At 45.9% G+C, this 25,503-nt stretch overlaps 2 protein-coding genes across 6 annotated transcripts in view; one reads left to right on the top strand and one right to left on the bottom strand.

Moving 5' to 3' along the window:
* Mcoln3 (mucolipin 3) overlaps nucleotides 1-18,269 on the bottom strand; it is a 48,532-nt gene extending 30,263 nt beyond the window's left edge. The window contains exon 1 of one of the 3 annotated variants that reach the window (XM_006501083.4): nucleotides 18,245-18,269. The gene's annotated coding sequence lies outside the window, so the exon portion shown is untranslated. Of the gene's footprint in view, nucleotides 1-18,237 lie in introns of all 3 variants that reach the window. The other 2 variants (XM_006501084.4, XM_006501087.4) reach the window with 2 other exon arrangements.
* The window catches only part of Wdr63 (WD repeat domain 63), a 67,575-nt gene continuing 45,517 nt past the window's right edge, over nucleotides 3,446-25,503 (top strand). Inside the window, exons 1-7 of one of the 3 annotated variants that reach the window (XR_867216.3) lie at nucleotides 3,446-3,633; nucleotides 8,327-8,413; nucleotides 8,813-8,851; nucleotides 14,224-14,405; nucleotides 16,139-16,243; nucleotides 17,162-17,311; nucleotides 18,478-18,677. Coding sequence is in view for 2 of the 3 variants with exons in the window: in NM_172864.3 (NP_766452.2) it covers nucleotides 8,341-8,413; nucleotides 8,813-8,851; nucleotides 14,224-14,405; nucleotides 16,139-16,243; nucleotides 17,162-17,311; nucleotides 18,478-18,677 (749 nt within the window). In the remaining variant the exon portion in view is untranslated. The remainder of the gene's footprint in view (nucleotides 3,634-8,326; nucleotides 8,414-8,812; nucleotides 8,852-14,223; nucleotides 14,406-16,138; nucleotides 16,244-17,161; nucleotides 17,312-18,477; nucleotides 18,678-25,503) is intronic. The other 2 variants (NM_172864.3, XM_017319579.2) reach the window with 2 other exon arrangements.

Below are 25,503 nucleotides of genomic sequence, written 5' to 3'. Positions count from 1 at the left end.
GTTATAATCACCACACCTAAAAAAAAAAAAGGTCAGGCATGTGGCATGCAAGCAGGCCTCTGTGTGTGTGTGTGTGTGTGTGTGTGTGTGTGTGTGTGTGTGTGTGTGTGAGAGAGAGAGAGAGAGAGAGAGAGAGAGAGAGAGAGAGAGAGTTGGGGAGGCAGAGATGAGCGGATTCCTGGAGCATTACAGCCAGCCTGTGTAGTTTATTTAGTGAGCTTCAGGCTGTCTCAGATGCCTCTATGATTGGCTTGTGAGGAACACGATCCAAGATTGCCCTCTGACTCTACGCATACACACAGGCATGCGCACGTGTATGTGTATACATGCACACACACATGTGCCTCACACATGGGTGTTTATACATTAGAATTGGCTCTTCCCATTAATAGCTACAGCTTTGCCACCAAGTCAGGCCTCTCTGGCTGATTTCCTCATTGCTGAGAAATGAGGCTGAGAATTCACTGGGGGATGTTCCCCTGTTCCCTCTGGCACAGGCTAAGACAGTTTCCCAGGAACCTAGAAGTGATCTCAGAGCTCAAACAAGGCCCCTCCTCTCCTTCTCCCCTGCCCTCGCTCCTAAGCAAACCTATGGGAAGAATGGTACAGAGCCGTCTATTCACAGCCCTCCACCCCAAGCTCTTTAAAAAACAAAATTAGTAAAAAATAAACCTTATCTCTGACTTACCAGATTTTCTGCTGTAAACTCAATTTGAAATTTCTCTGTTATTTCCCATTGTTATTCTGTGACTCACTACCTTGTTCCTTAACTATCAAAACTAAAACTAAGCTTGAATACATTCAAGTTTAAGGCAAATTTAATCCATGAGAGTGCACAGGTGCTCACTAGTCATCCTAACCCGGTCCTCTGGCCACTACCACCAAAGGTGTCAATCATGAATCTGCAGCATGAAGAAATCACTCAACTTCCCATTTCTTTTTTTCTTTCTTTCTTTTTTTTTTTTAACTTTCTTGGCATTGTGACTTATGACTCATCCCTTGGGGTGTGTCTAAAGGAAAGATGACAACAAACCCTGTGTCTCAGCCAAGTCACAAGATTATGGTCATCCTGAAATCTAACAGGATTGTGGGGGATTTTTTCAAAGGAAAATATATCATTTGAGGAATACAAAAAAGCCTTTGTTAATTTCTCTTGCTTTTTTAACCGAAATAAGCAATTAAGCAATTATATATTTACACATAATGCATATATATGTACACTGTCTATGATATGTAATATATTATATATTTGTATTTATGTATCTATTATGTGTTTAACATACATATATATAATATATATAGTGTGTGTGTGTGTGACTGTATCAGGAACAGTGTTGGATGGTATCAATTTAAGCTAATGAGGTATTACCCCAGCCTTAAAGCCGAGAGCAGAGATGCCCTGTAAAGTGACTTTAGAGGCACAGTGGGATAGTCAAATGGAAAAGCAAGGGAGAGTAATGCTGTGTGCTTGTTTATGTGGCTTTGCAGAAGGGATGGCACTTGGGCTGAGCAAGGAGAGATGAAGCCCTTAAGGTCCAACGAAGGTGGAGAAAAGTACACAGACTGAGGCAGAAAAAGAAGCAATATCTTGGTTTCAAGAGGAAGAGGCATCCTTGGGGAGCCAGCAGGGGCCACTGGGGATATGCTGTCTCCTGAGTCAGGATGTTAAGGCTGCAGAAAATGGATGAGCCTGTCATGGCTGCCTGTGTTTCATTTTCATTAAGTTTATGTCTATCTTAGTCAACAGTGACTTTTCACATTTTAAAAATCGACATCAACATGAATATATTGTGGAAAAGAAGTCAAACTCTCAAAAAAAAAATAACCCTTTGTGAGAATGGATCATAGACCAAGTGCTCACGTGCAGACCAGAGGACTTCAAGGCCTCTGTCTTCTCTCATCTAGCGAGTAGGGGTTGTGGGAAACTGAGGAAGAAAAAGGTACCTGGCACCTGCCAGCTGTCAGTCTCTCAGGTTGTGCTCAAGGTTTTGCACAACTTTTTATGCACAACCCTAACATGTGCAAAAAGAGTGATCTCAGACTTGAACCCCTGATTCAGAACGCTCCATGGTAACGTAGAATTAGAGAGAAGGTGGAGCATGACCAGACACTGTTGTTACTAGCTAGGGGACAGACGAGTCCATCAGAAATGAGGAAAAGGCAGAAGGCAGCTTATAGATGCATTACCAGTGACATATTCAAGGAAGAAAATGGTAAAACTCAGTAATAGGTTGGCTCTGGGCAGGGCAACAGGAATCTGGGGTGGCTCTCAGACTTCTAGTTTTGCCAACAAAAGGACTGGGATGCTACCACCTAGGGGAGGAACCTGAAAGATATATGAAAGACGGGACTGTGAGATGCCTTAGCGCCTTGCAAGTGTTAGGAACTGTGTTGCAATCCCCAGGACCCATGTAAAGCTGGGTGTGGTAGTGCATATCTGTAATCCCAGTGTTGCTACACATAAAAACAACAGCCAAGTGTAAGGCAAAGACCAATACCAGAGGTTTTCTTCTGACCTCCAAATATACATGGTGGCACTTGCCTACATAACACACACAAAGACACACACACACACACACACACACACAGATCCACACACAGAGAGGGGGAAGGAGAATAAGAAAACAGAATGGGAGAGAGAAATTTGAAAAGATATATAAAGACACTAAGTTAATCTTGGCTCAGTTAAGCTGTGGTGACATCGATCCATCCATCTATCCATCCTACAGAGGGAGTTCTACGGCAGTAAGATCCTGTCTTAAACAAAACTCTTTAAATATTGTTGTGGTCAACTGCATTACTTTGCTAAATTTTGCTAGATCACAAATTAGCAGTTTTAATTTGTACTTTTAAAGAAAAGACAGAAAGCTGGCGAGATGAGCTTCACTCTAATAATCCCGGAGGGCCCACAGTCGGATGAAAGGATCCTTACAATAACCAACAACCACCAGGCAGCTTTCCCTCGGAGACTTGTAGTTCCGGCTTGACTCAAACTCTATACAAAATTCTTTGACAAAAAAACAAAAAACAAAACAAAACAAAAAATGTGCTGCAGTAGTCAAGGACGTCCAAGGCAACCTGAATGCAACCTCCACTCCACGCTCCAATTTTACACAGGTCCCTAGATGCATCCTGCTCCCTACAAGGGAGGTCAGGTGGCTGGCCTAGGAGCTGCCCATCCGCACCCCACGAGAACTTCCCTTTGACTAAGGCTGAAGTGGACGCAAGGCAAGGCATGGACCTAAGTCAAGAGGGGCCACTGCAAAGAACAGAGACCTAAATCGAACAGAGAACTAGTGCTTTCCTTGCTAGTGGGAAACTGGGCTTCTCTGGGATTACGTTAGGTGACGTCACAACACAACAACCAATCACTAGCCTTCTATGAGAGACAATGTTGGGGAGCGGATAAGGTATTGGTGAAGGCGTTCTGTCAATCTCAACAGGAGACTTTTTTTTTTTAATCTTAGCAACGGACGCGTCCTAGCAACAACTGCCAGCCCGCTGTTGCTGGAAATTTGAGGTTTATTTTCCTGAGCAAGAAGAGTCAGACAGACTCCCACCTCCTACTCTCGAAGGAGCGTTTCTCCCGGGAACTGCCAAGAAGCTGCCTTCTTTTCCCTTTAGTGATTCCAGGTAAGGGCGGTTCAGAACGGGAAAGGAGTCGCGGGAAAACTAAATATCTCATTACCGTATCAAGGGCGTTTAGAAACTTCCCAGAAAGTGCTAGAGAAGGTGGAGTCTATGAAATAAAGAAATACTTTTTTTCACTACTTTTGACAAGTTTGCAGCCCGAGCCAGTGAGACAAAAACAGCTATGAGAGAGCAGTTAACGGGAGATCTAAGAATGTCGGGAACCGAGAGCGGGTACTGTCTTGTTCCTGCTCTCACGTTACTTGGCGCGCAGCGGGAACTCAATAAATTATGCATAATTGAATTTGAGGATGACGAGATTCTGGTTAGTCATCAGCACTGTAGAGAATTAATGTGGACTGAAGCCTATCACTGGGGGGCTAGGGGAGGGCTAACCACGAAGATGAACAGAGAACCTAAACTCGTTGAAGGAGGGCTCACGTCTCCTTCGTTCCCCTAGTAATTAGCATATCTAGGACTTAATTTCTGCTCAGAGCGACCTCTCTTCCCCCTTGAAGTACTGTATGCTGAACGCTGAGTGAATCCACAGCAACCCTTCAAGGCAGCCTTGTGTTTGAAGTCCTGTGTCATCTCCTCACAGCACCACTGGGGAACAAGACTGATTCAGGCAGAGTGAGAAAGCAGACCACCAGAGAGCAGCATTACCTTCTGATAAATGCTTCCAAAATTGCAAAATCCACTCCTGGGAAGTAAAGGGGCTTAGGGAATTGGCATTCCAAGTGACATCGCTCTTACACTGGAAGAGGATGTCTTTGTATAGAGAAAAAAACTTGATCATTTTATGCATATATAAATAACAGTATTCATTGTATAAAATATGCAATGGACAGTAATTGTGGAAGCAGTAGTGGGGGGCCACACACACGAGCACGACCTCGGTAACTGGGTTACTGCAGCTGTATGAAGCTGGGTGATGTTTACAGTGTTGTTTAGTACTTTTGGCCAAAGGAAACTGGGATAGAAAATGGAGAGGGATCAACTGATGAGAAATCATCCAAAAGAGAATCAGATGACGTCCACCACCTGAATCTATGATTCTGAAGAGTAGAACGAAAAATGCTCCATCTGAAAAGCTGAGACAGCCTTTTATTGCATAATTTCTACTTAAAAAGTAGAAATTTGGACTGATGGGGTGGCTCAGTAGGTAAAGGTACCTGCCACCAAGCCTAATGGCCTGGGGTTGATACCAAGACCTCACATGGTAGAAGGAGAGAACCAACTCCAGTACGTTGTCCCTTGACCTACACACACACACACACACACACACACACACACACACACACACGTACACAAACATACACAAACATACACAAAAATAAATAAATAAATGTAACTTTAAAATTTTTTAAGTAGACACTTCAGGGCTGAGGAGATAACTCTGTTGCCTGCTTTGCAACTGTGAGCACCGTCTTAGTTAGGGTTTGACTGCTACGAGTAGATACCGTGACCAAAGCGAGTCTTATAAGGAGAACATTTAATTGAGGCTGGCTTATAGGTTCAGAGGTTCAGTCCATTATCTTCAAGGCAGGTGGGAGCATGGCAGCATTCAGACAGGCATGGTGCAGGTGGAGCTGAGAGTTCTACATCTCCTTCCTTCCTTTCTTTCTTTCTTTCTTTCTTTCTTTCCTTCTTTCTTTCTTTCTTTCTTTCTTTCTTTCTTTCTTTCTTTCTTTCTTTCGAGAAAGGGTTTCTCTGTGTAGCCCTGGCTGTCCTGGAACTCACTCTGTAGACCAGGCTGGTCTTGAACTCAGAAATCCACCTGCCTCTGCCTCCCAAGTGCTGGGGTTACAGGCGTGCACCACCACTGCCCGGCCGAGAGTTCTACATCTTTGAATCTGAAGGCTGCTAGTGGAAGACTGACTTCCAGGAAGCCAGGGTCTTAAGCCCACGCCCACAGTGACACACCTACTCCAACAAAGCCACACCTTCAAATAGTGCCACTCCTTGTGCCAAGCAAATTCAAACCATGACAGCATCTGAGTTTGATGGCCAAAAGTCAAGTCAAAAAGTAGTGTGTACACATAGGGCAGCGGTGGCAGGAGTGAGGGATAGAAAGACTGAATAGAAATTTCCCCCAAAAAATGTCAGAAGCATAAAATACTAATCAAAGCATCAATTGTATCTCTGTCGTCCAAGACCATTGTTTTAAGTGGTTCTATTTGCGTGCTGGATAGTTTTATGTCAACTTGGCACAAGCTAGAGTCATCAGAGAGGAGGGAGCCTCAGCTGAGAGAATTCTTCCATGAGATCCAGCTGAAGGGCATTTTCTTAATTAGTGGTTGATGTGGGAGGACTATGATGTAGAAGTGTAAGCCAAATAAACCCTTTCCTCCCCAACTTGCCTTTGGTCAAGCACCGTGTTTCATCACAGCAATAGAAACCCTAGTTGTGATATATTTATAATGAGACAGCAATCTGAGGGACACTGTGGTGTGGAGGTTAAGAGTATGTCCACTGTTCCCCAAGCTCCCACATCAGTGACCCGACCTTATAAAGTGAGGGTGAAAAAAAAAAATGACCGTAATAATGTGTGACCAAGGTTAAGTTCACAGAAAAGCTGAGGCAGAAATATCTTAAATTCAAAGCCAGTGTCTGTAGGCAAATAGGGAAATACTGCCTCAGCAAAAAAAAAATTAAAAATAGTAAAAAAAATACTCACTGAACTTAAAATGCACATGAAATTCTTCACACTGCCTGGGATAATGAGCAGCTCAGTCAGTAAACAGGTTCTCCAGAGCAGGAGTGAGGATTAAGAAGAAAAAAGACAATTAGACAACATTGTAGCATGACCCCGGCCAGTTCTGAGACTGAGGCAGGTTTATTTTTTTCCCAGTCTGCTTTTATACCATTTTAATTACATGCAAGTATTAAGGGCAGGCAGTACAATGAGGAACAATCAAGGCAATTAGCAAAGTCCTGGGATTGCTCTCATGACAGTTGTTTCCAAGAGCTTGTCAGAATGACCAAAATACCTGAGCCCACTTTCTTGTCCAAGCCCAAAATCAGATTCTTGCCTGAAGCCTGCTTCTTTTGTTCCACCCTAGGATTAAGATTCCCACCTGAATTTACTTTCCTGTTCTAGCCTAAAATTAGATTCTTGCCTGAACTTATCATGCCCTAATGTCAGATTCCTGCCTGAACTTAATTCTTTGTCATGGCCTAATATCGGATTCCTGCCTACCGGCCCCTCAAAGGATCTCTACAGCATAAACACCTGTGTGATTTATAATTATTATTATTATTTAAAACACACATGTTGGACTTCCCCGGCTCAGCATGAGAAGTGCTTGCTCTGCAAGCCTGACATCCCCAGAGCCCACATCACGGTGGAAGGATGGAAGGAGAGAAGCGACTCTAAATGTTGTCCTTTGAGATAGCACAACCACACATACAGCACCCCTCCCCCACTTCGTGCATGTACACACATATACAATGATGATAATAATGTTCTCAATGAATGCAAGAAAGATGTAAAAGTGTAATTAAACAAAATGGAGAGTGTTATAGGTAAACACACCCCATGCTTTGGTCAAGATTTTGCAATGAAGGGACCAAACAATAACAATAACAAGACCTGGTGATGTTTCAGTCTGTGTTGATGCTAATTTACTAAAATAAGACAAACACCATCTGTGGGGACTTAATGATGATATGATTTTTTATTATTAATATTTTTATTGAACCTTATAGCCAGCCACCTTGTGAGGTAGACTTTATTATCCCCAGGGGGAAAAAAAAAAGAAGTAAACAGAAACTAAGGAGATCTGTGGTTTGCCCAGGACCATTCAGCTAAAAGCAGAGACTGTTTTCAAATCCTGGGGCATAGATTCATAAAACCACACATCTCATACTGTAGCCCAGGCTGGCCTCGGGTGCATGACAATCCTCCTGCTTCAGCCTCCCAAGTGCTCTCATTGTAAGTCTGGCCATTCTACACGACTCTGAAATCACACTTTTGGCCATTTAATAAAATGAGTCTATGGTGGGCATTGTCAGGCAGATGTCCTTGTCCAGCGTTAACATCCTGTCAAAGCACCCTGGGGTTTCACAAATAAGATCTTAATGGTTACATAATCACACGCTAAGAGCTGTATGACTCAAATTATATTCATTTAAAAATTATGTCCAGACATGCATGTTGTTGACCCACATGTTAAGATTACATTCAGATGTGTGTGCTGTGGGCTGGACTCATCCCAAGGACTTTAGGTGCACCTGTGCACACCTGTGAGGAGACAGACAAGCTAGCACCAAGCACGGCAGAGATCTGGATCCCCGTGAAACAGAGGCGCTGATGATGCTACCCAGCCAACAGCTTCGTAGAAACAGAATCGTACCAATCACGCTGTTGTTCTGTTAAAACCTTTAGTCACGGTACACGAATTCCTGTTGAAATTAGATTGTTAGCCAGGTAGTGGTGGCACATGCCTTTAATCCCAGCACTCTGGAGGCAGAGGCAGGCGGATTTCTGAGTTCGAGGCCAGCCTGGTCTACAGAGTGAGTTCCAGGACAGCCAGGGCTACACAGAGAAACCCTGTCTCAAAAAGGAAAAAAAAGAAAATGAATTGTTGATCTAGTCCAGGCCCAAACCTAGGAAATAGTATGTTCACTAAATAGGAATGCTTCATACCTGATAACAAAACCAAGGATTTACCAATGATTTCTCTTTGTGCAGCCTACATCAGAGCCATGGCACCCAAGCCACCGAAGAGCCCCAAGGGCCAGAAAAAGGGCAAAAAGAATATGAAGCAACAGTTACTTGGTAGGATTGGTGGTGGTGGTGGTTGCTGTTGTCGCTGTTGCTGTTGTTTCTGCTGTTGTTGTGTATTATATAATGTGTACTGTGGCTTGACCTATCTATCAAGTAAAATGAAACACTTTTGCTTCTATGAAGTCAGCAGCCCCAGTATTAAATGTTCAGAGGCTAGCCTTTCCCCCACATGCTTCACTACATAGACTAGTGAAATGCCACGGCACCTACGTCACCGAAGGTGACTCTGTGAGAGACCGTTCCCTGCTTTGTCTGTAGCTGGTCACATGGTACTTGAGTTCTCCAGTCCACTTCTCTACTTGTATGCGGATGTTCTGATGTTTTGCAATTTTATAACCAAGTGAGACAACGTGATCCAAAAGGTGAAGCTGATGTTTCTTTGTGTTTTAGTTCCTGAGGAAGAGGAGCCCATGAACATGGAGAGCATGGGTAAGTGGGAACAACGAGGTTGTTACCTAGAGTCTCACTATGCAGCTCAGATAAACCCCCAAACTATGGCTCTGCTTGCCTCCACCTCTCCCGAGGGTTTAGATCGCATCCCCACACTTGGCCTGGAATTTTTAAAGTAAAGAATAAAAAGAAAAACTGAAGGCAGAACTTAAACTGAGAAATAGATTTAGACAACACAGTCCTTTTTAAAAAAAAAAATCTACTGAGAGCACTAATGGTTGGCAATATGGCTTGTAGATACAATATGGTTGTAGACAAGCCTGGCAACCCGAGTTTGATCCCCAGAAGCCACCAAAACGTGAAGGGGAGGCTGGAGAGATGACTCAGGGTTTAAGAGCACCAGCTGCTCGTCTAAAAGTCCTGGGTTTGATTCCCAGCATCCCCATGGTGGCTCACGTCCATCTGTACTGCCAGTTGCAGAGGGATCTGATGCCCTCTGCTGGCCTCTGAGGGCACCACATGCCCGTGGTACAGTGTGCTGTACATGCAGTCAAGACACCTGAACACATACAATAAAAATAATCTTTAAAAATATTAAAAGTTGTAAAATAACATGGACGGAAAGAACCAACTTCACAGTTGTTCTCTGACCTCCAAAGCTTGCTGTGTACACATACCCACCACCTACGTGCATCATACACTGCTGTGTACGCATACCTACACACATGCATCACACACTGCTGTGTACGCATACCTACATACATGCATCACATACTGCTGTGTACGCATACCTACATACATGCATCACACACTGCTGTGCACCCACAGCTACACACATACATCACACACTGCTGTGCACCCACACCCACACACATATATCACACACTGCTGTGTATGCATACATACATACATACATACATACATACATACATATATACATCATACACTGCTGTGCATTCACACCCACACACATGCATCATACACTGCTGTGCATTAATACACACACATGCATCACACACTGCTGAGCATTCACACCCACACACATACATCACACACTGCTGAGCATTCACAGCCACACACATGCATCACACACTGCTGAGCATTCACAGCCACACACATACATCACACACTGCTGTGCATTCACAGCCACACACATGCATCACACACTGCTGAGCATTCACACACACACACATGCATCACACACAGCTGTGCATTCACAGCCACACACATGCATCACACACTGCTGAGCATTCACACCCACACACATGCATCACACACTGCTGAGCATTCACAGCCACACACATACATCACACACTGCTGTGCACCCACACCCACACACATGCATCACACACTGCTGTGCATTTATACACACACACATACATCACACACTGCTGTGCATTCACAGCCACACACATGCATCACACACTGCTGAGCATTCACAGCCACACACATACATCACACACTGCTGTGCACCCACACCCACACACATGCATCACACACTGCTGAGCATTCACAGCCACACACATACATCACACACTGCTGAGCATTCACACCCACACACATGCATCACACACTGCTGAGCATTCACAGCCACACACATACATCACACACTGCTGTGCATTCACAGCCACACACATGCATCACACACTGGTGAGCATTCACAGCCACACACATGCATCACACACTGCTGTGCATTTATACACACACACATGCATCACACACTGCTGTGCATTCACACACAAACATCACACACATACCCAGTAATAATTTCTACCCTATCATGAGAGTATTGAAAGATCTTTTGTTGGATGCCTGCAAATCATGGCTTCCATCAGAATAGCATCTTTCAAACTGTAGCTCAAAGGCAGTGGTCATCTGCTCCCAGTTCGTTTCCATTGAGCTCGTGGCCAACAGCCCTGTAGCTGACACCTGAGTGAAGCCCCAGCCTCCTCCTCTGTCCCTGGACCTTCCTCAACCTCTTGGAAGCAGACTACATGTCACTAAGCTCTAGACTCAAGTGACTCTCATTGCTGATGTCCACAGCACATGGCTTAAAAACTAAAGAGCAGCCCTTCTTACTCAGTTTTACCACAGACCCTATGGGTTGGCAGCATCCTTAGGCCTTGCCCCGTTCAGTCTGTTATGCTGGACCACGAAGGCCCTGGACCAGAGAGGATGCTTAACCTATCAGCTGCCTCTTGTTCACAGTGAGCACCACTTGCCTACCCCAGCTACAAAGAGCCTACAATGTTTACTCACTTCTACATAAGGGGATGTTAAGTCCTATTTTTATATTGCATTTAAAAATGTCCAATTAGTGAAAATGGACCATTGTTATGAAAAATACCAAGCCAGTAGAATCAGAAACGTGTGTCTGGTGGGAGCAGGAAACACGAAACACAACCTTGAGTCAGGGGATCACCTCAAATTCCAGGGCAATCTGGTTTACAGAGAGAATTCTAGGCCAGCCTGGAATTTCACAGTTTGAGAGCCTGCCTGTTCCAGATTGTATTTGTGTTGTCATGATAAAATAACCAGGCACAAAAAGCAACACAGGGGGGGTGGGGTTTATTTGGCTCACACTTCCAGACTAGTCCTTCAGTGAAGGGGAAGTAAGGACAGGGATGTCAAACAGCTACTTCCCCCACACCCACAGCTGCTGGCATTACAAGGGTGTCCCACATGCCCACCTTTTGTATGGGTGCTATAGATAGAACTCAGGCCTCAGGTTTGCAAGGCAAGAGAGTGATTGACTGAGCCATCTTTGCAGCCTGTGGTGCAAATGTTATAACAAATGTACTTACTTGAAACATAAGAACAATAAATTTAGAGTCCCAATTTTCTTTGACCAGCAAGGAAGTACCAGGTACCAGGTGCCAGGGAGCCCCGTTGTGATGGAATTTGCCTAGAGAGGACCAAGGAATGAAAAGTGGGCTAGCTGCCTGGGGAATCACCAGGCAGAGACAGAAACGCTGACTTGCCAGCATCTGTGCTGAGTGTCCAATTGCTCCCGGTTTTCTTGCTTGAAGTTTTAGAGAGCTGTTCTTGTAGTATAGGCATGGTGCCCTCCCTAGGCACTGGCATCAAGAGCCAACCCAGGGCATCTTCACAAAGCCTTCCAGATAAAAAGTTCTGAGAGGAGAAAGCAGAGAGACAGCAGGCAATGCAGAAAGGGCTGTCACTCTGAAGTGAGGTGAACCATGGCGGTCGGTGGTACCACGGCACAATTGTGGGGGTACTGAGAAGCCAGCAGAAAGCCAATACCGTGGAGCTTTGATGGAACCATGGGAGCAGAGGGATAAAGGCCTCCTGGGACCATCTTCTGAGAAGCTGCGCTGTGGCTGGAAGGATGCTTGGGCTGTCTCTTCCTACAGAAGGAGACACAACTTCTAAGACTTCTTAGATGTGGTAGTGCCATTTTTTTTTAACTCAAATCCTTCTAGGAAGTTCTCACAGGGTGCTGGGCAGGAAAAAACATCTCAAGGAAAGAAACCACCTCAGCCCACCTTGAGAGCCCCAGGTGGGGCTGGAGATGGAAGCTCCCACACCCTTACTTGGCCTAGAGCAGCATCTCTAAAGGCTCCAAAGACAAGGGACTGAGGCCCCGAGCCATCCTGGAGCCCTCCCAGCGCCTTGGGGTTATGCTTCAGTCATTGAAGTCTTGCTTCTGGGGAATGTGCAACCCCAGCAGGGCCCTCCGGCACATGGGCGGCACAGCAGCCCCCATGCCCCAAAATTCTTAGTTGTCTTCAACAAGACCAAAAATCACCACAGAGAATGGTCTCTCATTGGTCAGAGAGAAAGAGGGGGGAGGGAGAGGAGGGAGAGGGAGGGGAGGGGAGATGGTGGAGGAGAGGGAGGGGGACCATTCTATGGAACGGAGGGTGCCACCCACATTCTGGATGGATCTTTGCTCTTCAATGAGATCTCTTCGAAGACACTCTCACAGACAGACAGACATGCCCAAAGGCGTGTACGCTGGGTGATTCCAAACCCGGTCAAGTCAGCATTGAAGATTCGTCACCATGCCACCCTCTGAGGCAGGGAGCTGCCTGCCTCTCTTTGCACGTGTGGCAGTGGCGTGGAGGGCGGTCCTCCCTGAGATGCCCCTGCGTCCTGCGGCTTCGCCGTGCTCAGGATCTTTCTCAATGAACCTTTTCTAAAACTTTTTTATTATTATTTTGTGAGTTTTCACATCATGCACGCCGATCCCACTTAACTCCTTGTGCCTTCATACCCACCCTCTGCCCTTGCAACCTCCCCACAAAAGAAAACAAACATTAAAAATAAACAAGAAATAAAAACAGCAAGTCTGGCTGTGGGAGCAGCCATGTGTCACACCGTATGCTCATTTGCCCAAATAGCTTTACTTGCGAACTCATTGCAATGAGTCCTTGGTCTGGTTCAAGACCTCTGGCTTCCGTTATACCGTCAGTCCCGGTTCCTCACCAGGGCTCTTCTCTGACATTCTGTTGTTGCCCTGAGACATGGAGATCCTGCAGCTTTGGAGCTGCAGGACCAGGCCCTTCACATGCCCCCACAGTTCACAGATGGGTTAAATGTCGTGGTAAGCCAACTCAAAGCCCTGGATCGGGGTCTGAGTGGAAGCTGCCAGCTCTCCTGGGACCACGCCACCAGGGCCAGTTCTCCCATGTTACCCAGGAGAGGTGTGGGACCAACTCTCCCAAGTGCTGCATCTGGCAGGGAGTGGGGCCGGGTCTCCCACTCTCACATCCTCAGGGTCAGCCTGTCTGTCTGCTACAGGGCACACCTCTCCCACACCTACACCACCCCATGGCTGGTGAGAGGCAGGGCCAGCTCTTTGGAGTGCCACAGCCAGAGTGGGGACAAGCTCTTCCACAACAGATACTGGGCAGGGCCAGCTCAGTACAGCAACCATACACCAATACGAATACCGCCTCCTGCAGCAACCCAGACCCGGCACTTTCTCCTGGCCTTGGGTGGTAACTCGGGGGCTCAGACATCAAAAAGGCCCTGGCTGTGATAGGAACAGGGACTCAGACATGGCCCCTGGTGGCAGCCCAGACTCAGAGATCACCACGGCCTCACACAAGCTCCTCACCTCCATTGAGTGTCCAGTCCCACCTCTCTCCCTAATACACAACCACTCAGCTCTCTTCTGAGTCTCAATTTTTTTTTTTTTTTTGTTTTCTTGAGACAGGGTTTCTCTGTGTAGCCCTGGCTGTTCTGGAACTCACTTTGTAGACCAGGCTGGCCTCGAACTCAGAAATCCACCTGCCTCTGCCTCCCAAGTGCTGGGATTAGAGGTGTGCGCCACCACTGCCCAGCTGAGTCTCAAATTTTTAACCAAGAAAATTATTTAAACAATCAAGCATTTCCTGCTGCTGTAGTTTTAAGTTGTATTTAATGTTCAAATTCTACATTCACAGGCCATCCAGAAATTTATCCACTAGTATTAACTACCAAGACCCAGGAAATATTCAACTGTCGAGTAGATGAAGATATGACAGACGAACAAACGTATAAGCTTATCAAAAAGGAAGATATCTTGGCAGACTTGCAAAACCGAGCCGCAGTATCTGACTTCCACCCAGTCAAAAAAATTGTCCGGGTAAATACAAGTGAGCTGTTTGTTCTCAGTCCTAACTCAGGGACTTGCCAGAACACAACACAAGTTAGGAAGATTTTGCATCAACGCTGTCACCCCTTACCTCCTCACCCTGGGAGTTCAGTGTGAGGACCACACATGAAAAGATCATTCTTACCCTGTTAGAATAGCTATTTAGCTGGGCATGGTGGTACGTGGAAGGAAAAATCACAAGTCTGAGGCCAAACTGGGATATTTAACAATTTCAAGGCCGTCCTGAGCTACAAAGAACCTGTCTTGAAATCTTGTTCTTTATACTACTTTAAATTGTTTAGTTCATTGTGTGGTCCTGTTTTGCCTCCTACCATGTAGATTACACCACCACCAATACTCACCCTTCCTTATTTTGTGTGTGTGTGTGTGTGTGTGTGTGTGTGTGTGTTTGTGTGTGTGTGTGTGTGTGTGTATGTGTGTGTGTGTGTGTGTGTGTTGGAGTGGGTAAGTGTACCTCTGTGGGTGCAGGTGCGTGTGTGCATGTGTTTCGGAGAGGTGTGTGTGTGTGAGTGCGGGTATCAACCTCAGGCATCTTCCTCAACAGCGCTCCACTTTATTTTTCTACGCAAGGTCACGCACTGAACCCGGAATCTATCAATTAGGTCTGACCAGCTAAGAATCCTCCTGTCTTTCCCGACTGCACTGAAAACACAGATCTAGGAATCTGAACTCAGGTCCACACGCTTGCACAGTAGACACTGCACCAACTTGTAGTAGAAAATGATTACAATCTCAGCCCAGGAGTCCTTGGGTTATTGAGTTCCTAGGTAAAATCACCCTCACAGTCTTTATAGTTTTAATAGGCCTTAAGCAGCACAATAGCTGAGCAGCTGTCTACCCTCCATGCTGTTAGAATCCACATTCTTATCAATAACCCCAAGTTATTACTTACTATTAACTATGTTCCATCAGTGATGCTCTCAACCCCACTTGGGCAGCCCACATGGCTGCTCTCTTGACCCTGATCCTATGGCCGCTTCTCCTTTCTCCTCTCCTGCGTGTTCTTTATCTCACCGTGTCTTTCTTGCTCCTTCCTTTCCTCACGGTCCTCCCTCTGACCTAAGTCCACAAAACCTCAACCCCACCTATGTCTCTTCTGCCCAGCTATTGGCTGTTGACATCTTTATTTACCAGTCACAATTAACTGGGGCCAAGGGGCACCTAGCATCTATCTACAGATTCTCTCATCTCTGGGGCAACCAGTTTCGGGGGCTCAAATTAGCGTTAGAATACAAACAGCATCAGGCCAACCAGCTTACACCAATAGAACCATTTTCCTCAAACCTCATGTTTTCCTCTCTCTGTTAAAAATAAAATCATATGGTCATGGGCTGGCGAGATGACTGACTGTTCTTCCTAAGGAGGTTTGGTTCCCATCATCCTCATGGTGACTCACAACCAGCTAACTCCAGTTCCAGGGGATCCAGCTTTCTCCTCTGACTGCCACGGAAACAAGACACACACATGGTGCACACAAATACGTTCAAACAAAACACTTATACCTATGAAAGGAAAATCAATAAATCTGGTTTTTTAATCACATGGTAAAACGTCCATGGCTCCCTTGTGTTCTTACTTTGGGAGCTGGGTCCAGAAGGCAGACTATCGGTGTGTTTACATTTCGGACCGCGTTAGTCTGACATTGGCACCTGCTGGAACTGAATGAGCCACTAATCCTCACCCTCTGCTGGTGGCCCCTACAGGAGTACCCAGGGGAGGAACTTCTCCTCGTTTATGACAAAGACTTCAAGTATGGACTTAACTTTTACCTCATTGGAACAGAGGACGGCAAGGAGAACTTTTTAAAGGTAAGTAAATCTGAAGGCCTTGCAGGCCGGCATCTGTGCTCTCCCTAGGCCCGAGACATGACCCTGCCCTCCGCTCAGCGCAGCATCTGGATGGTGTGCTCGTCCTGAATCTGTGCAAATTATACCTCTGGGTTCTCCCAAATAGAATGCACCCACTAACACGTGCGCGCATGCACACACACACACACACACACACACTTACATACATATATACATGCATATTTTTTTCTTTTATCAAATAGCCCTTCATAAACTCAGGGGAAGTGAGCTCCATACTTTAACCATTGAACATGGCTTCTGTATTATTCGCAAAGGCATTCAGTAACTGCTGCTTTCCTAACACGTGGGGGTTTCTCCTCTCCCGCCTCCATCTTTGTCTTATTTTGTCATCTCCCTGTATCCTGATGTCTGTCTTTTCCATTCTTTTTTTTTCTTTTGTTTTGTTTTGTTTTGTTGTTTTTTTGAGACAGGGTTGTGGTTTTTTTTTTTTTTTTGTTTTGTTTTGTTTTGTTTTTGTTTTTTTGTTTTTTTTCAAGACAGGGTTTCTCTGTATAGCCCTGGCTGTCCTGGAACTCACTTTGTAGACCAGGCTGGCCTCAAACTCAGAAATCTGCCTGCCTCTGCCTCCCAAGTGCTGGAATTAAAGGCGTGCGCCACCACTGCTGGGCGCCTTTTCCATTCTTTCTCCTCCTCCTCCTCCTCCTCCTCCTCCTCCTCCTCCTCCTCCTTCTTCTTCTTCTTCTTTTTCTTCTCCAGTCTCTCCCCCTTTTGGCTCAGTTCACTTCTGAAAGCTTAGGATGGCAAGAATGTGAGGAGCGCCCCATGCACCCACATAAAAGCCAAGCTCATTGTAAGAGGCGCACGCGACTGTGTGAGAGAGCCGCCATGTGCGCTAGCCTGCCTTTTGTTCTGCTCTAGCCACCAGAAGTGCCAGAGGAACAAGAAGAGCCCAAGGAGCACGTCCAAGAAGACGTGTACGTCTACAATCCTCCCGTCTCCAAGCCATGGGTGTCGCTGGGCAGCGAGAAAGAAATTGAGGAAGAATCTGTCCAGGAATCAGGAAAGCGGGTTAGCGTCTTCATGGTGCTTTCTGATCTTTACCTCCCTCTAACTGGATATTGTTCTTTCCAGAGAGACCCTAAACTTTGCTGTATGGGTCACTGGGAAGTGCAGATTTTGCTCTTTTTTTTTTTTTAAATCTGTGGGTGGGAGGTGGGTATTGTTGTTGTTTTCTAGTAGAAGAACGGTCTCTTTCTTTGGTAGGCATCATAGATTGAATCTGCTCCCCAAGAAAGAGTATCTTAAAGTCTCTTGGCCCCTAGTACCCCAGAGTGTGACACTACTGGTATGGGGAGCATCTTTGCAAATATAGTTAGCTATAGTGAGGTCACAAACAGATTAAGCCCCTCATCTGCTTTTGTTGGCGTCCTTGAGAAATTGATTCCATGGAGACATAGACACGGATGCCATGAGAAAGAGACCAAGAATGGGACCGTTAGCCCTCAAAGCCCTGGGTTCAATCCCCAGCGCACTTGCTTGCTCAAAGACCGTAGAGACCCGAGGGAGAGTTTATCTACAGTCAAGGAACATCGAAGGTTACTGGCTTCACCGGGTACAGGGAAGGTTGCTGGCTTCACCGGGTACAGGGAAGGAGCAAGGTCAAGTTCTCCACTGCCCCTCAGCAGGAATCCTCCAGACAACCTCAGATGTTTTGCCTCCACAGCTGTAAAACTGGAACTCCTTGTTTTAGCTGGCTACAGCAACAGTAGGAAATGAACACAGTGGGGTTTCCTCCCCCCCCCCCAGCAACTCTTGAGGGGAGGATCATGTGCAAGTGGCTGGGGACAGTGCAGGACAGGAAAAAGAGAAGTCCTCCAAGGGAGCACTCCGGCCAGAGTCTCTAGAAGGAAGGCTTTGTCCTGAGTCCCTAGAGGAGCTCAGAAACGCAGATTACACTCAGGGTTGCCCCAAATAGAAGGTGGGCTTCCACATACCTCTTACCTGTCTCCTCCTAGTCCAGATGTAACCCCCTGTCACCTCTTGTCCTTTTTGCCTCTGTCATGGTGAACATAGTGAGGAATAGTGGCTGCAGGCTGTGGGAACAAAGGTCACGAGGAGCTGGAGAGGGACAGCAAGGGTCCAAGGGGCTCTGAGAGGGCCCGTGCACGCCGACACCGTGTGCACACCGACACTGTATCGCACATTCACTTTTCTGCTGCTTATGTGTGTTGCAGGTGACCTACATGATTTCTAGAAAACGGAGTGAATTTGGTGCACCAGTGACTTTCAGTGACCAGAATGCCTCTAGCGTAAAAGATGCCTACATTGAGTGTACGTCTTACCCAGAGAAAAATTACACCCTCTCACAAGTTGAGAAAGATGTCGGCTTGCAAGTCATTGCTGAAGTCAAGGACACAAGCACGCAGACAAAATGGTATGAGATGATATACAGTAGACACAGGCAGGCATGCATCTGATTTGGGAAGACTTGGTTATACCCAGTAATGCTCTTTTTGAAATCTTGGTGAATAAGATACTATTACATGCTAAAAGCCATGAAGTAGGAAAATGAAAAATGGTATTAATAGTCATAGTGCTGGCTGACACCCACCTAGAATCTTACTGTTGTCTTCTAGAAACTCTCCTCTTCCTGCTCAAAGATTTGTTTGTTTATGATGGGAGTCTCATTATTTAGTCCAGGCTGGCCTCGAACTTGCCATGTATTTCAAGTTGACCCCCAGTTGGCAATGTTCCTGCCTCAGCTTCCCAAATGCAGGGACCACAGGCGTGCACCACCACACCAGTGGTATGGCTGCCAGCTTTACACCTCCCGTCAGAGTGTCTGACTTCACTGGCAAGATCGGGTCCATCACCTATGAGAAAAACAAAAAACTTCCATCCAGAGACCTTAGAATAGCATCTGAAGTCTTGTTTCCTTCTCAGTGTAGTAGACAGAAAAGCAGGAGGCCAGCAGGAAATGCAGTCAAATTCTGAAGCAAAGGAGACACGGCAGTATGATGTAAAGAAATAAAAAATAAATAAACCCACAGTGGTGTGTGCTGGAGGGCAGGGCAGAGCAAGCTGTACATGGGAGTGGCCAAGTAGGAAGCAGCTATAATTTTAAACCAGGGAAAATGTGCCCACCATTAATTTGGGTGGTGGTGGTAAATGGAAAAGGTGAGTGAGAAAGATATGTACATACAAAAACGCCGTCATCAAAACTATCGAAACCATAGCACGGCTGCCCTAGCGATCACCTGATGTGATCCAAGGCCATTAATTGTCCAAGTTCTCCTGGACGAAACCAACACTGTACCACACATCTGACTCCTACTTGCCTTGCTACTTTCATAAAACCACGAACGTCTTTTTTATTTCTGCCTTGAGATCCAAACCCAAGTCTCTTGGGTTTCAGAATCAGCATTCCTTCTCACCACTATCCCGTGTGCTGCCACGGATGCCAACATAGGTAGGCAATAAGAACAATGTGTTGTCTATTAAGCGTATTCCAAACTCTCTGTACCTTGCTGCCTGATTGCTGTTTAATCCACTTGCAACTCACAGCAGCAATTTACTGATATTTTTCAGTAAACATGGATTAAATGTCCCAGACTCTATTGAGCACACTAAGCATGCTTGATGCTCTCTTCAAGGCTCTGCACACTCACACACACACCCTGACAGTGACTCGGAGATGCTTTAAAGACTTCTATTCACAGACAAGAAAATAGGCTCAGAGAAGTTAAATAATTAGCTAAGGGTCACATGGCGAGTGAGCCAGGCTTTCAAGCCAGATAACCTGTCCTCAGAGTCCACACCGATAACGATTGGGCCACCCAGCATTTCCTAGCTCAGTGACTTAGGATCCAAAGCTCACCCAGTGTGTCAGACTGAGGGAGAAGCTCAGGACAGTGTGACATGCTCACAGAGGAGGCAAGCCAGCGAGATACAAACATGTCTTCATTGACGTGGGTGGCACCGCTGCCCTAATGGAGCAAACCCTAGCTTCCTGATCTCAGAGCAGGGTCTCCCAGTTGATGGGCACTGGTAGCCAAGTAAGTGTCTGCAATGGGAGGGTTTTAATGTGCTTTACAGGGAGTGTAACAGACTCTGGACTCTACCGCTAGACTTCAGTAGCATTTGCCAAACGTCCCTTAGGGACGTGGAATGGATTGTGCTTGTTTAAATTCACAGACATAGGGCCAGAGAGATAGGTGGCTCGGCCGGTGAGGACTCACTGTGGCAGTATGAGGACCTAGATTCCAAACCCCAATGCCCACCAAAAAAGCCCTGCCCAGCAGCACCCATGCCGGAAACCCTAATATTCCAGAGGGCAGTGGTAGAAGTGTGACTGAGGCTTACTGGCCAGCCAGCCCAGCTGAAGAACAATGAGCTCCAAAGGGAGGGGAAGACACTGTCTCCGGGGAGTACGACACATAAGGGTAGATAGAGCGGGTCACTCAGCATCCTCTCTGCACTCATGTGCACCTACACATACAAGCCTGTACCTGGACACATACTTATACCCTCCACATACACCAAAGACAGACAGACAGGCAGGCAGACAGGCAGGCAGGCAGGCAGACAGACAGACAGGCAGGCAGGCAGGCAGGCAGGCAGGCAGGCAGGCAGGCAGACAGACAGACAGGCAGGCAGGCAGAGAAGTTGATTGGATGGAATAAAGGAGAGAAAAGAGGGAGAACGGGGTAAATATATGACTATAAATATCAACTTAAAAAGAAAAGCAGTTAAGTAAGCTTGACAAATATCAGTTAGGGAGTCTGGGTAAAGAATGTATAGAGCCAGGCGTGGTGGCGCACGCCTTTAAGCCCAGCACTCGAGAGGCAGAGGCAGGCGGATTTCTGAGTTCGAGGCCAGACTGGTCTACAAAGTGAGGTCCAGGACTCTTACTAGCGTTCTCACGCCCGGCCAGGAAGAACACAACAGACCAGAATCTTCTGCGGCAAAACTTTATTGCTTACATCTTCAGGAGCTAGGAGCGCAAACCCCCAGCCCCAAAAGCAAAAACCCCTTCTATATTGAAACCGAAACCCCTTTCCTATTTAGGAGAGTTATATTTCGCCTAGGACGCATCACTCCCTGATTGGCTGCAGCCCATGGCCGAGCTGACATTCACGGGAAAGGCAGAGTACAAGTAGTCGTAAAATACCCTTGGCACATGCGCAGATTATTTGTTTACCACTTAGAACACAGGATGTCAGCGCCATCTTGTGACGGCGAATGTGGGGGCGGCTCCCAACATCTCCCCCTTTCCTTTTAATAAGAGCAAATAGGCCACCCAACTAATGAGAGTGGAGATAGAGGTCAAATCCCCAGTGTGTAGGTAAAGGAGCCATGTACAGGATTAGCTCTTAGGCTCACAGGCTTTTACCCAGAGCAACCCTGACCTGCTCCCGTGTCGTTTTTCCTGGGGGAAGGGAACTAGGACACTGAACCTTCATGAAAGATGACATGTCTCCCTAGAATAGGCTCATATATGCCGCAGAGCCTTTCTACTGCAGTGCTTAGCCGTGCAACTCTCTCGGGCTGCTGAAGCACACTCACTCTATCCCGTGCAATGAGTCTAGCCTCGTGAGATGTAAGAGCTGAGTGGCCAGCGACCTATTGCCTAAGCATAGATATATCAGGGGAAGCTCCATGTTCTAGTCCTGCAAGCGCCTGGGCAATAACCACCTTGTCTCTCCTAGTTTGGGCCTTAAGCTTACAGACCAATCAAAGAAGCAACACTAATCCACAGCAAAGTGTATCTCCAAATAATATCAATCCCACCCATTCTTTAAAGAAAGAAAATGCTGAGGAGATCCAATTGGGTAATCCTTTGGTCAGGGACAGGTCCAAGCGCGTGGAGTTGACCTGAAGTCTCAATTCCCGAAGGATCTGTTCAAATTCAGCCATCCAATTCTGTAACATATACTGAAAAAGACTTTTTGACAAATTAGCTGTCCTAGTAAATTTAACATACTGAATGGAAATAACACACAATCCCGGAAACTTTTGTTCACATCCCTGCTGAGTTATTTGTCATAATACATCTAGTTGTATCTGGACAAGATCTATGAGTTGATTAACCAGCATGAGACCTCTCTGTATCTTGACATTAGCTGAGGCCTGTTTATCTATGACTGTAGTCACTGAGGCTGACAAAGTGTTAATGGTGTCAGTCGTCTGGACCTGTCCAGACAGAGCCAAGGCTGTCTGAATCAAGGCTAAACCCAGTTCCTAGTTAGTGGTAAAAAAGCAGGAGAATACTTGAGCATTATACATCACCGTCATTGGGAGTGGAAATGTCGACATTATCCCCCAACGCTGCTCTCTCTTTATTATTGACGCCCTGGACATCACCAAGACGAGGGACATCAGTATTCCCTTGGTCAGTCTGGATTTTTCGGGTGAGTCTTTCTGGTATCCAAAATGGGTTGTCTTCATTCTGTGGGAAAACACAGATAGCTCCCCTGGATCTTATCAAAATAGGATCCGGGCCATACCATTTATTATCAAGGACATTTTTCCATTTAACCATCTCATTGGGCCTATCTGGCTCTGTACAATGACGTTCAGCCGCAGTATGGCCATGAGCATCAATATTTAAAAAATTGAGTGTAAAGAGTGCCATAGACACAGACACTCTTGGTGCTCGGGGTAAAATCTCTTCAAAAGTTCCCCTCTTCTGTTTTATAAGATAGGCTTTGAGGGTGCGATGCGCACGCTCAACAATACCCTGTCCTTGAGGGTTGTATGGAAGTCCAGTCAGGTGGGTTACGTCCATCTGACGGCAGAACTGCTGAAATTTTTGAGACGTATAAGCTGGTCCATTATCAGTCTTAAGGAGTTTGGGTTTCCCCCAAGCACTCCATGCCTCAAGGCAATGTTGAATCACATGTGAGGCTTTTTCTCCGGTTAACGGAGAAGCAAACATGATGCCAGAACATGTGTCAATGGACACATGGAGATATTGAAGTTTTCCAAAGGAAGAAACATGTGTAACATCCATTTGCCAGACCTGTAGAGGTCGAATACCGCGTGGGTTAATTCCCACATGAGGAACTGGCAAGAACTCACAGCAGCTTTGACATTGAGTAACAATGTCACGGGCTTCTTTTCTTGTCAAGGAGAAACGACTGCGTAATGTTTTAGCCGTCACATGAAAATTGTTATGAAAATTTCTTGCAGCCTCTACCGGGGATGATAGGGCAGCAGCCATCACTTTAGTGGCCTTATCTGCCAAATCATTTCCCAGAGCCATGGGGCCAGGTAGGCCTGAATGGGCTCTAACATGAGTAATATAAACAGGAAATCTTCTAGATAACAAAACTAATTGTATTTGCTGAAAAATATTGGCAACTCTACTGGAAGGCTTAATCACTCCAGCCACTTCTAAAAGATTTACTGCATTAACCACATAACAGGAATCTGACACAATATTAAGGGGTTCTAAAAAGGTTTTTAAAACTTCTAAAACCACTAAACATTCTACCACTTGAGGTGAATTTTCATTATATTGTTTGGATACCACTTTACCATTAGCCACATAGGCACCTATGCCAGTTTTTGATCCATCAGTATATACCACAATCCCATTTTTAAGTGGGTTTCTTACTGTTATTTGTGGAAAAACAACAGATTGATTTTGGGCAAACTGTAAAATTGGATGTTTTGGATAATGGTTATCTATTTGTCCTGAAAAGGAGGTAACTAAAACTGCCCAATCATTAGATGTGGCTGCCAAGGTTTGAACCTGTGCAGCGGTATAAGGTACAATTAAAAGATATGGACTTCGCCCAAAGTGGGTGATTGCTGCTTTTAGGCCTTTAAGGGCAAGCTGTGCAATTGCATCAGGATACCAATCTATTATTTTAGCTGGGGATACGTTTGGATGGATCCACAACAATGGCCCATTCTGCCACAAAACTGCGGTTGGCAATTGTGCTGTCTTAAAGACACACAAACTGAAAGGCTGCGAATCCTCAATACGTTGTAATTGTGCATTCTGTAAGGCTTTTTCCACCTTTTGTAAGGCCTGGTTAGCAGCTAGAGTAAGAGCCCTAGGGGAGGAGATATGAGGATCTCCTTCTAAAATACTAAACAAAGGCCTTAACTCAGCAGAAGGAATCTTTAAAAAAGGTCTGAGCCAATTAATATCTCCCAACAGCTTTTGAAAATCATTTAAGGTATGGAGGTGATCTCTTCTTATCTCTACCTTTTGGGGCACAATCTTATCTGGGGACACCACAGAGCCCAAGAATTGTCCTGTATCAGAAATTTGGACCTTTTCTGTGGCTATCTGTAAACCCCACTGACTTAAAGTTTTAAGTAGAAAAGGATATGCCTTTTGTAGCATGGTAAGGTCTTTATGGCACAGGAGGATGTCATCCATGTAAAGGAGCAAAATTAAAGAGGGGAATTGTTCCCTCATTGGCAAAAGAGCTTCTTGTACATAAAGTTGACACATAGTAGGACTATTGGACATTCCCTGTTCTTGATGTCCTAACCCTTTTCCTTCTTTATAACCCATCTTTGCCATGATATTTTTTGCTTTAGCTGAATACCCTCCCGATGGGGCGTTTTCATTGGACAAAATAAGGCCCAAATGCTGCATAATATCCCTTCCCCAGAGGTTAACCGGGAGTGGGAGCACATAAGGTATGAATTTCCCTTGCTGCCCTTCAGAGGATTCCCACGTCAAGGCAATGGAGCTTATAGTGGGACATGATTGATAACCTAGGCCCTGTAATGAATGAGATGACTCTGTGGTGGGCCATGCTTTGGGCCACCAATGTGTAGAAATTATACTTTTATCTGCTCCGGTATCAAGGATGCCTTCAAACTCTTTTCCGTTGATCTTAAGGCGGAGCTTAGGTCTATCATTCAAAGATACAACCAAATAGGCAGAATCATTTCCTGAGGAGCCCATTTTCTTTATCTCAGGTCCTGCAAATTTCTCCCTGGTATTATCAGGGAGGAGCAGCAGCTGAGCTATCCTATCTCCTTTACTAATAGAAAAAACGCCTTTAGGGCTTGAGCACAGGACCTGTATTTCAGGGGAATGTTGACAATCCATAACTCCAGGGTGGACTACTAAGCCCTGTAAGGTGAGTGAACCCCGGCCGAGAATAAGGCCCATGGTTCCCGGGGGCAAGGATGGTATAGGCTCCACTGGCACCGGCTGAATACTCATTTGAGGCATTAATAGGAAGTCGGAGGCGGCACGCAGGTCCACCCTTGTGGGTCTTCCTGGGTCG

Source organism: Mus musculus, chromosome 3 (assembly GCF_000001635.26).
Source record: "Mus musculus strain C57BL/6J chromosome 3, GRCm38.p6 C57BL/6J".
Lineage (NCBI taxonomy): Eukaryota > Metazoa > Chordata > Mammalia > Rodentia > Muridae > Mus > Mus musculus.
The sequence above is the reverse complement of the archived record's forward strand: the minus strand, read 5'-3'. Positions and strand labels throughout refer to the sequence as shown.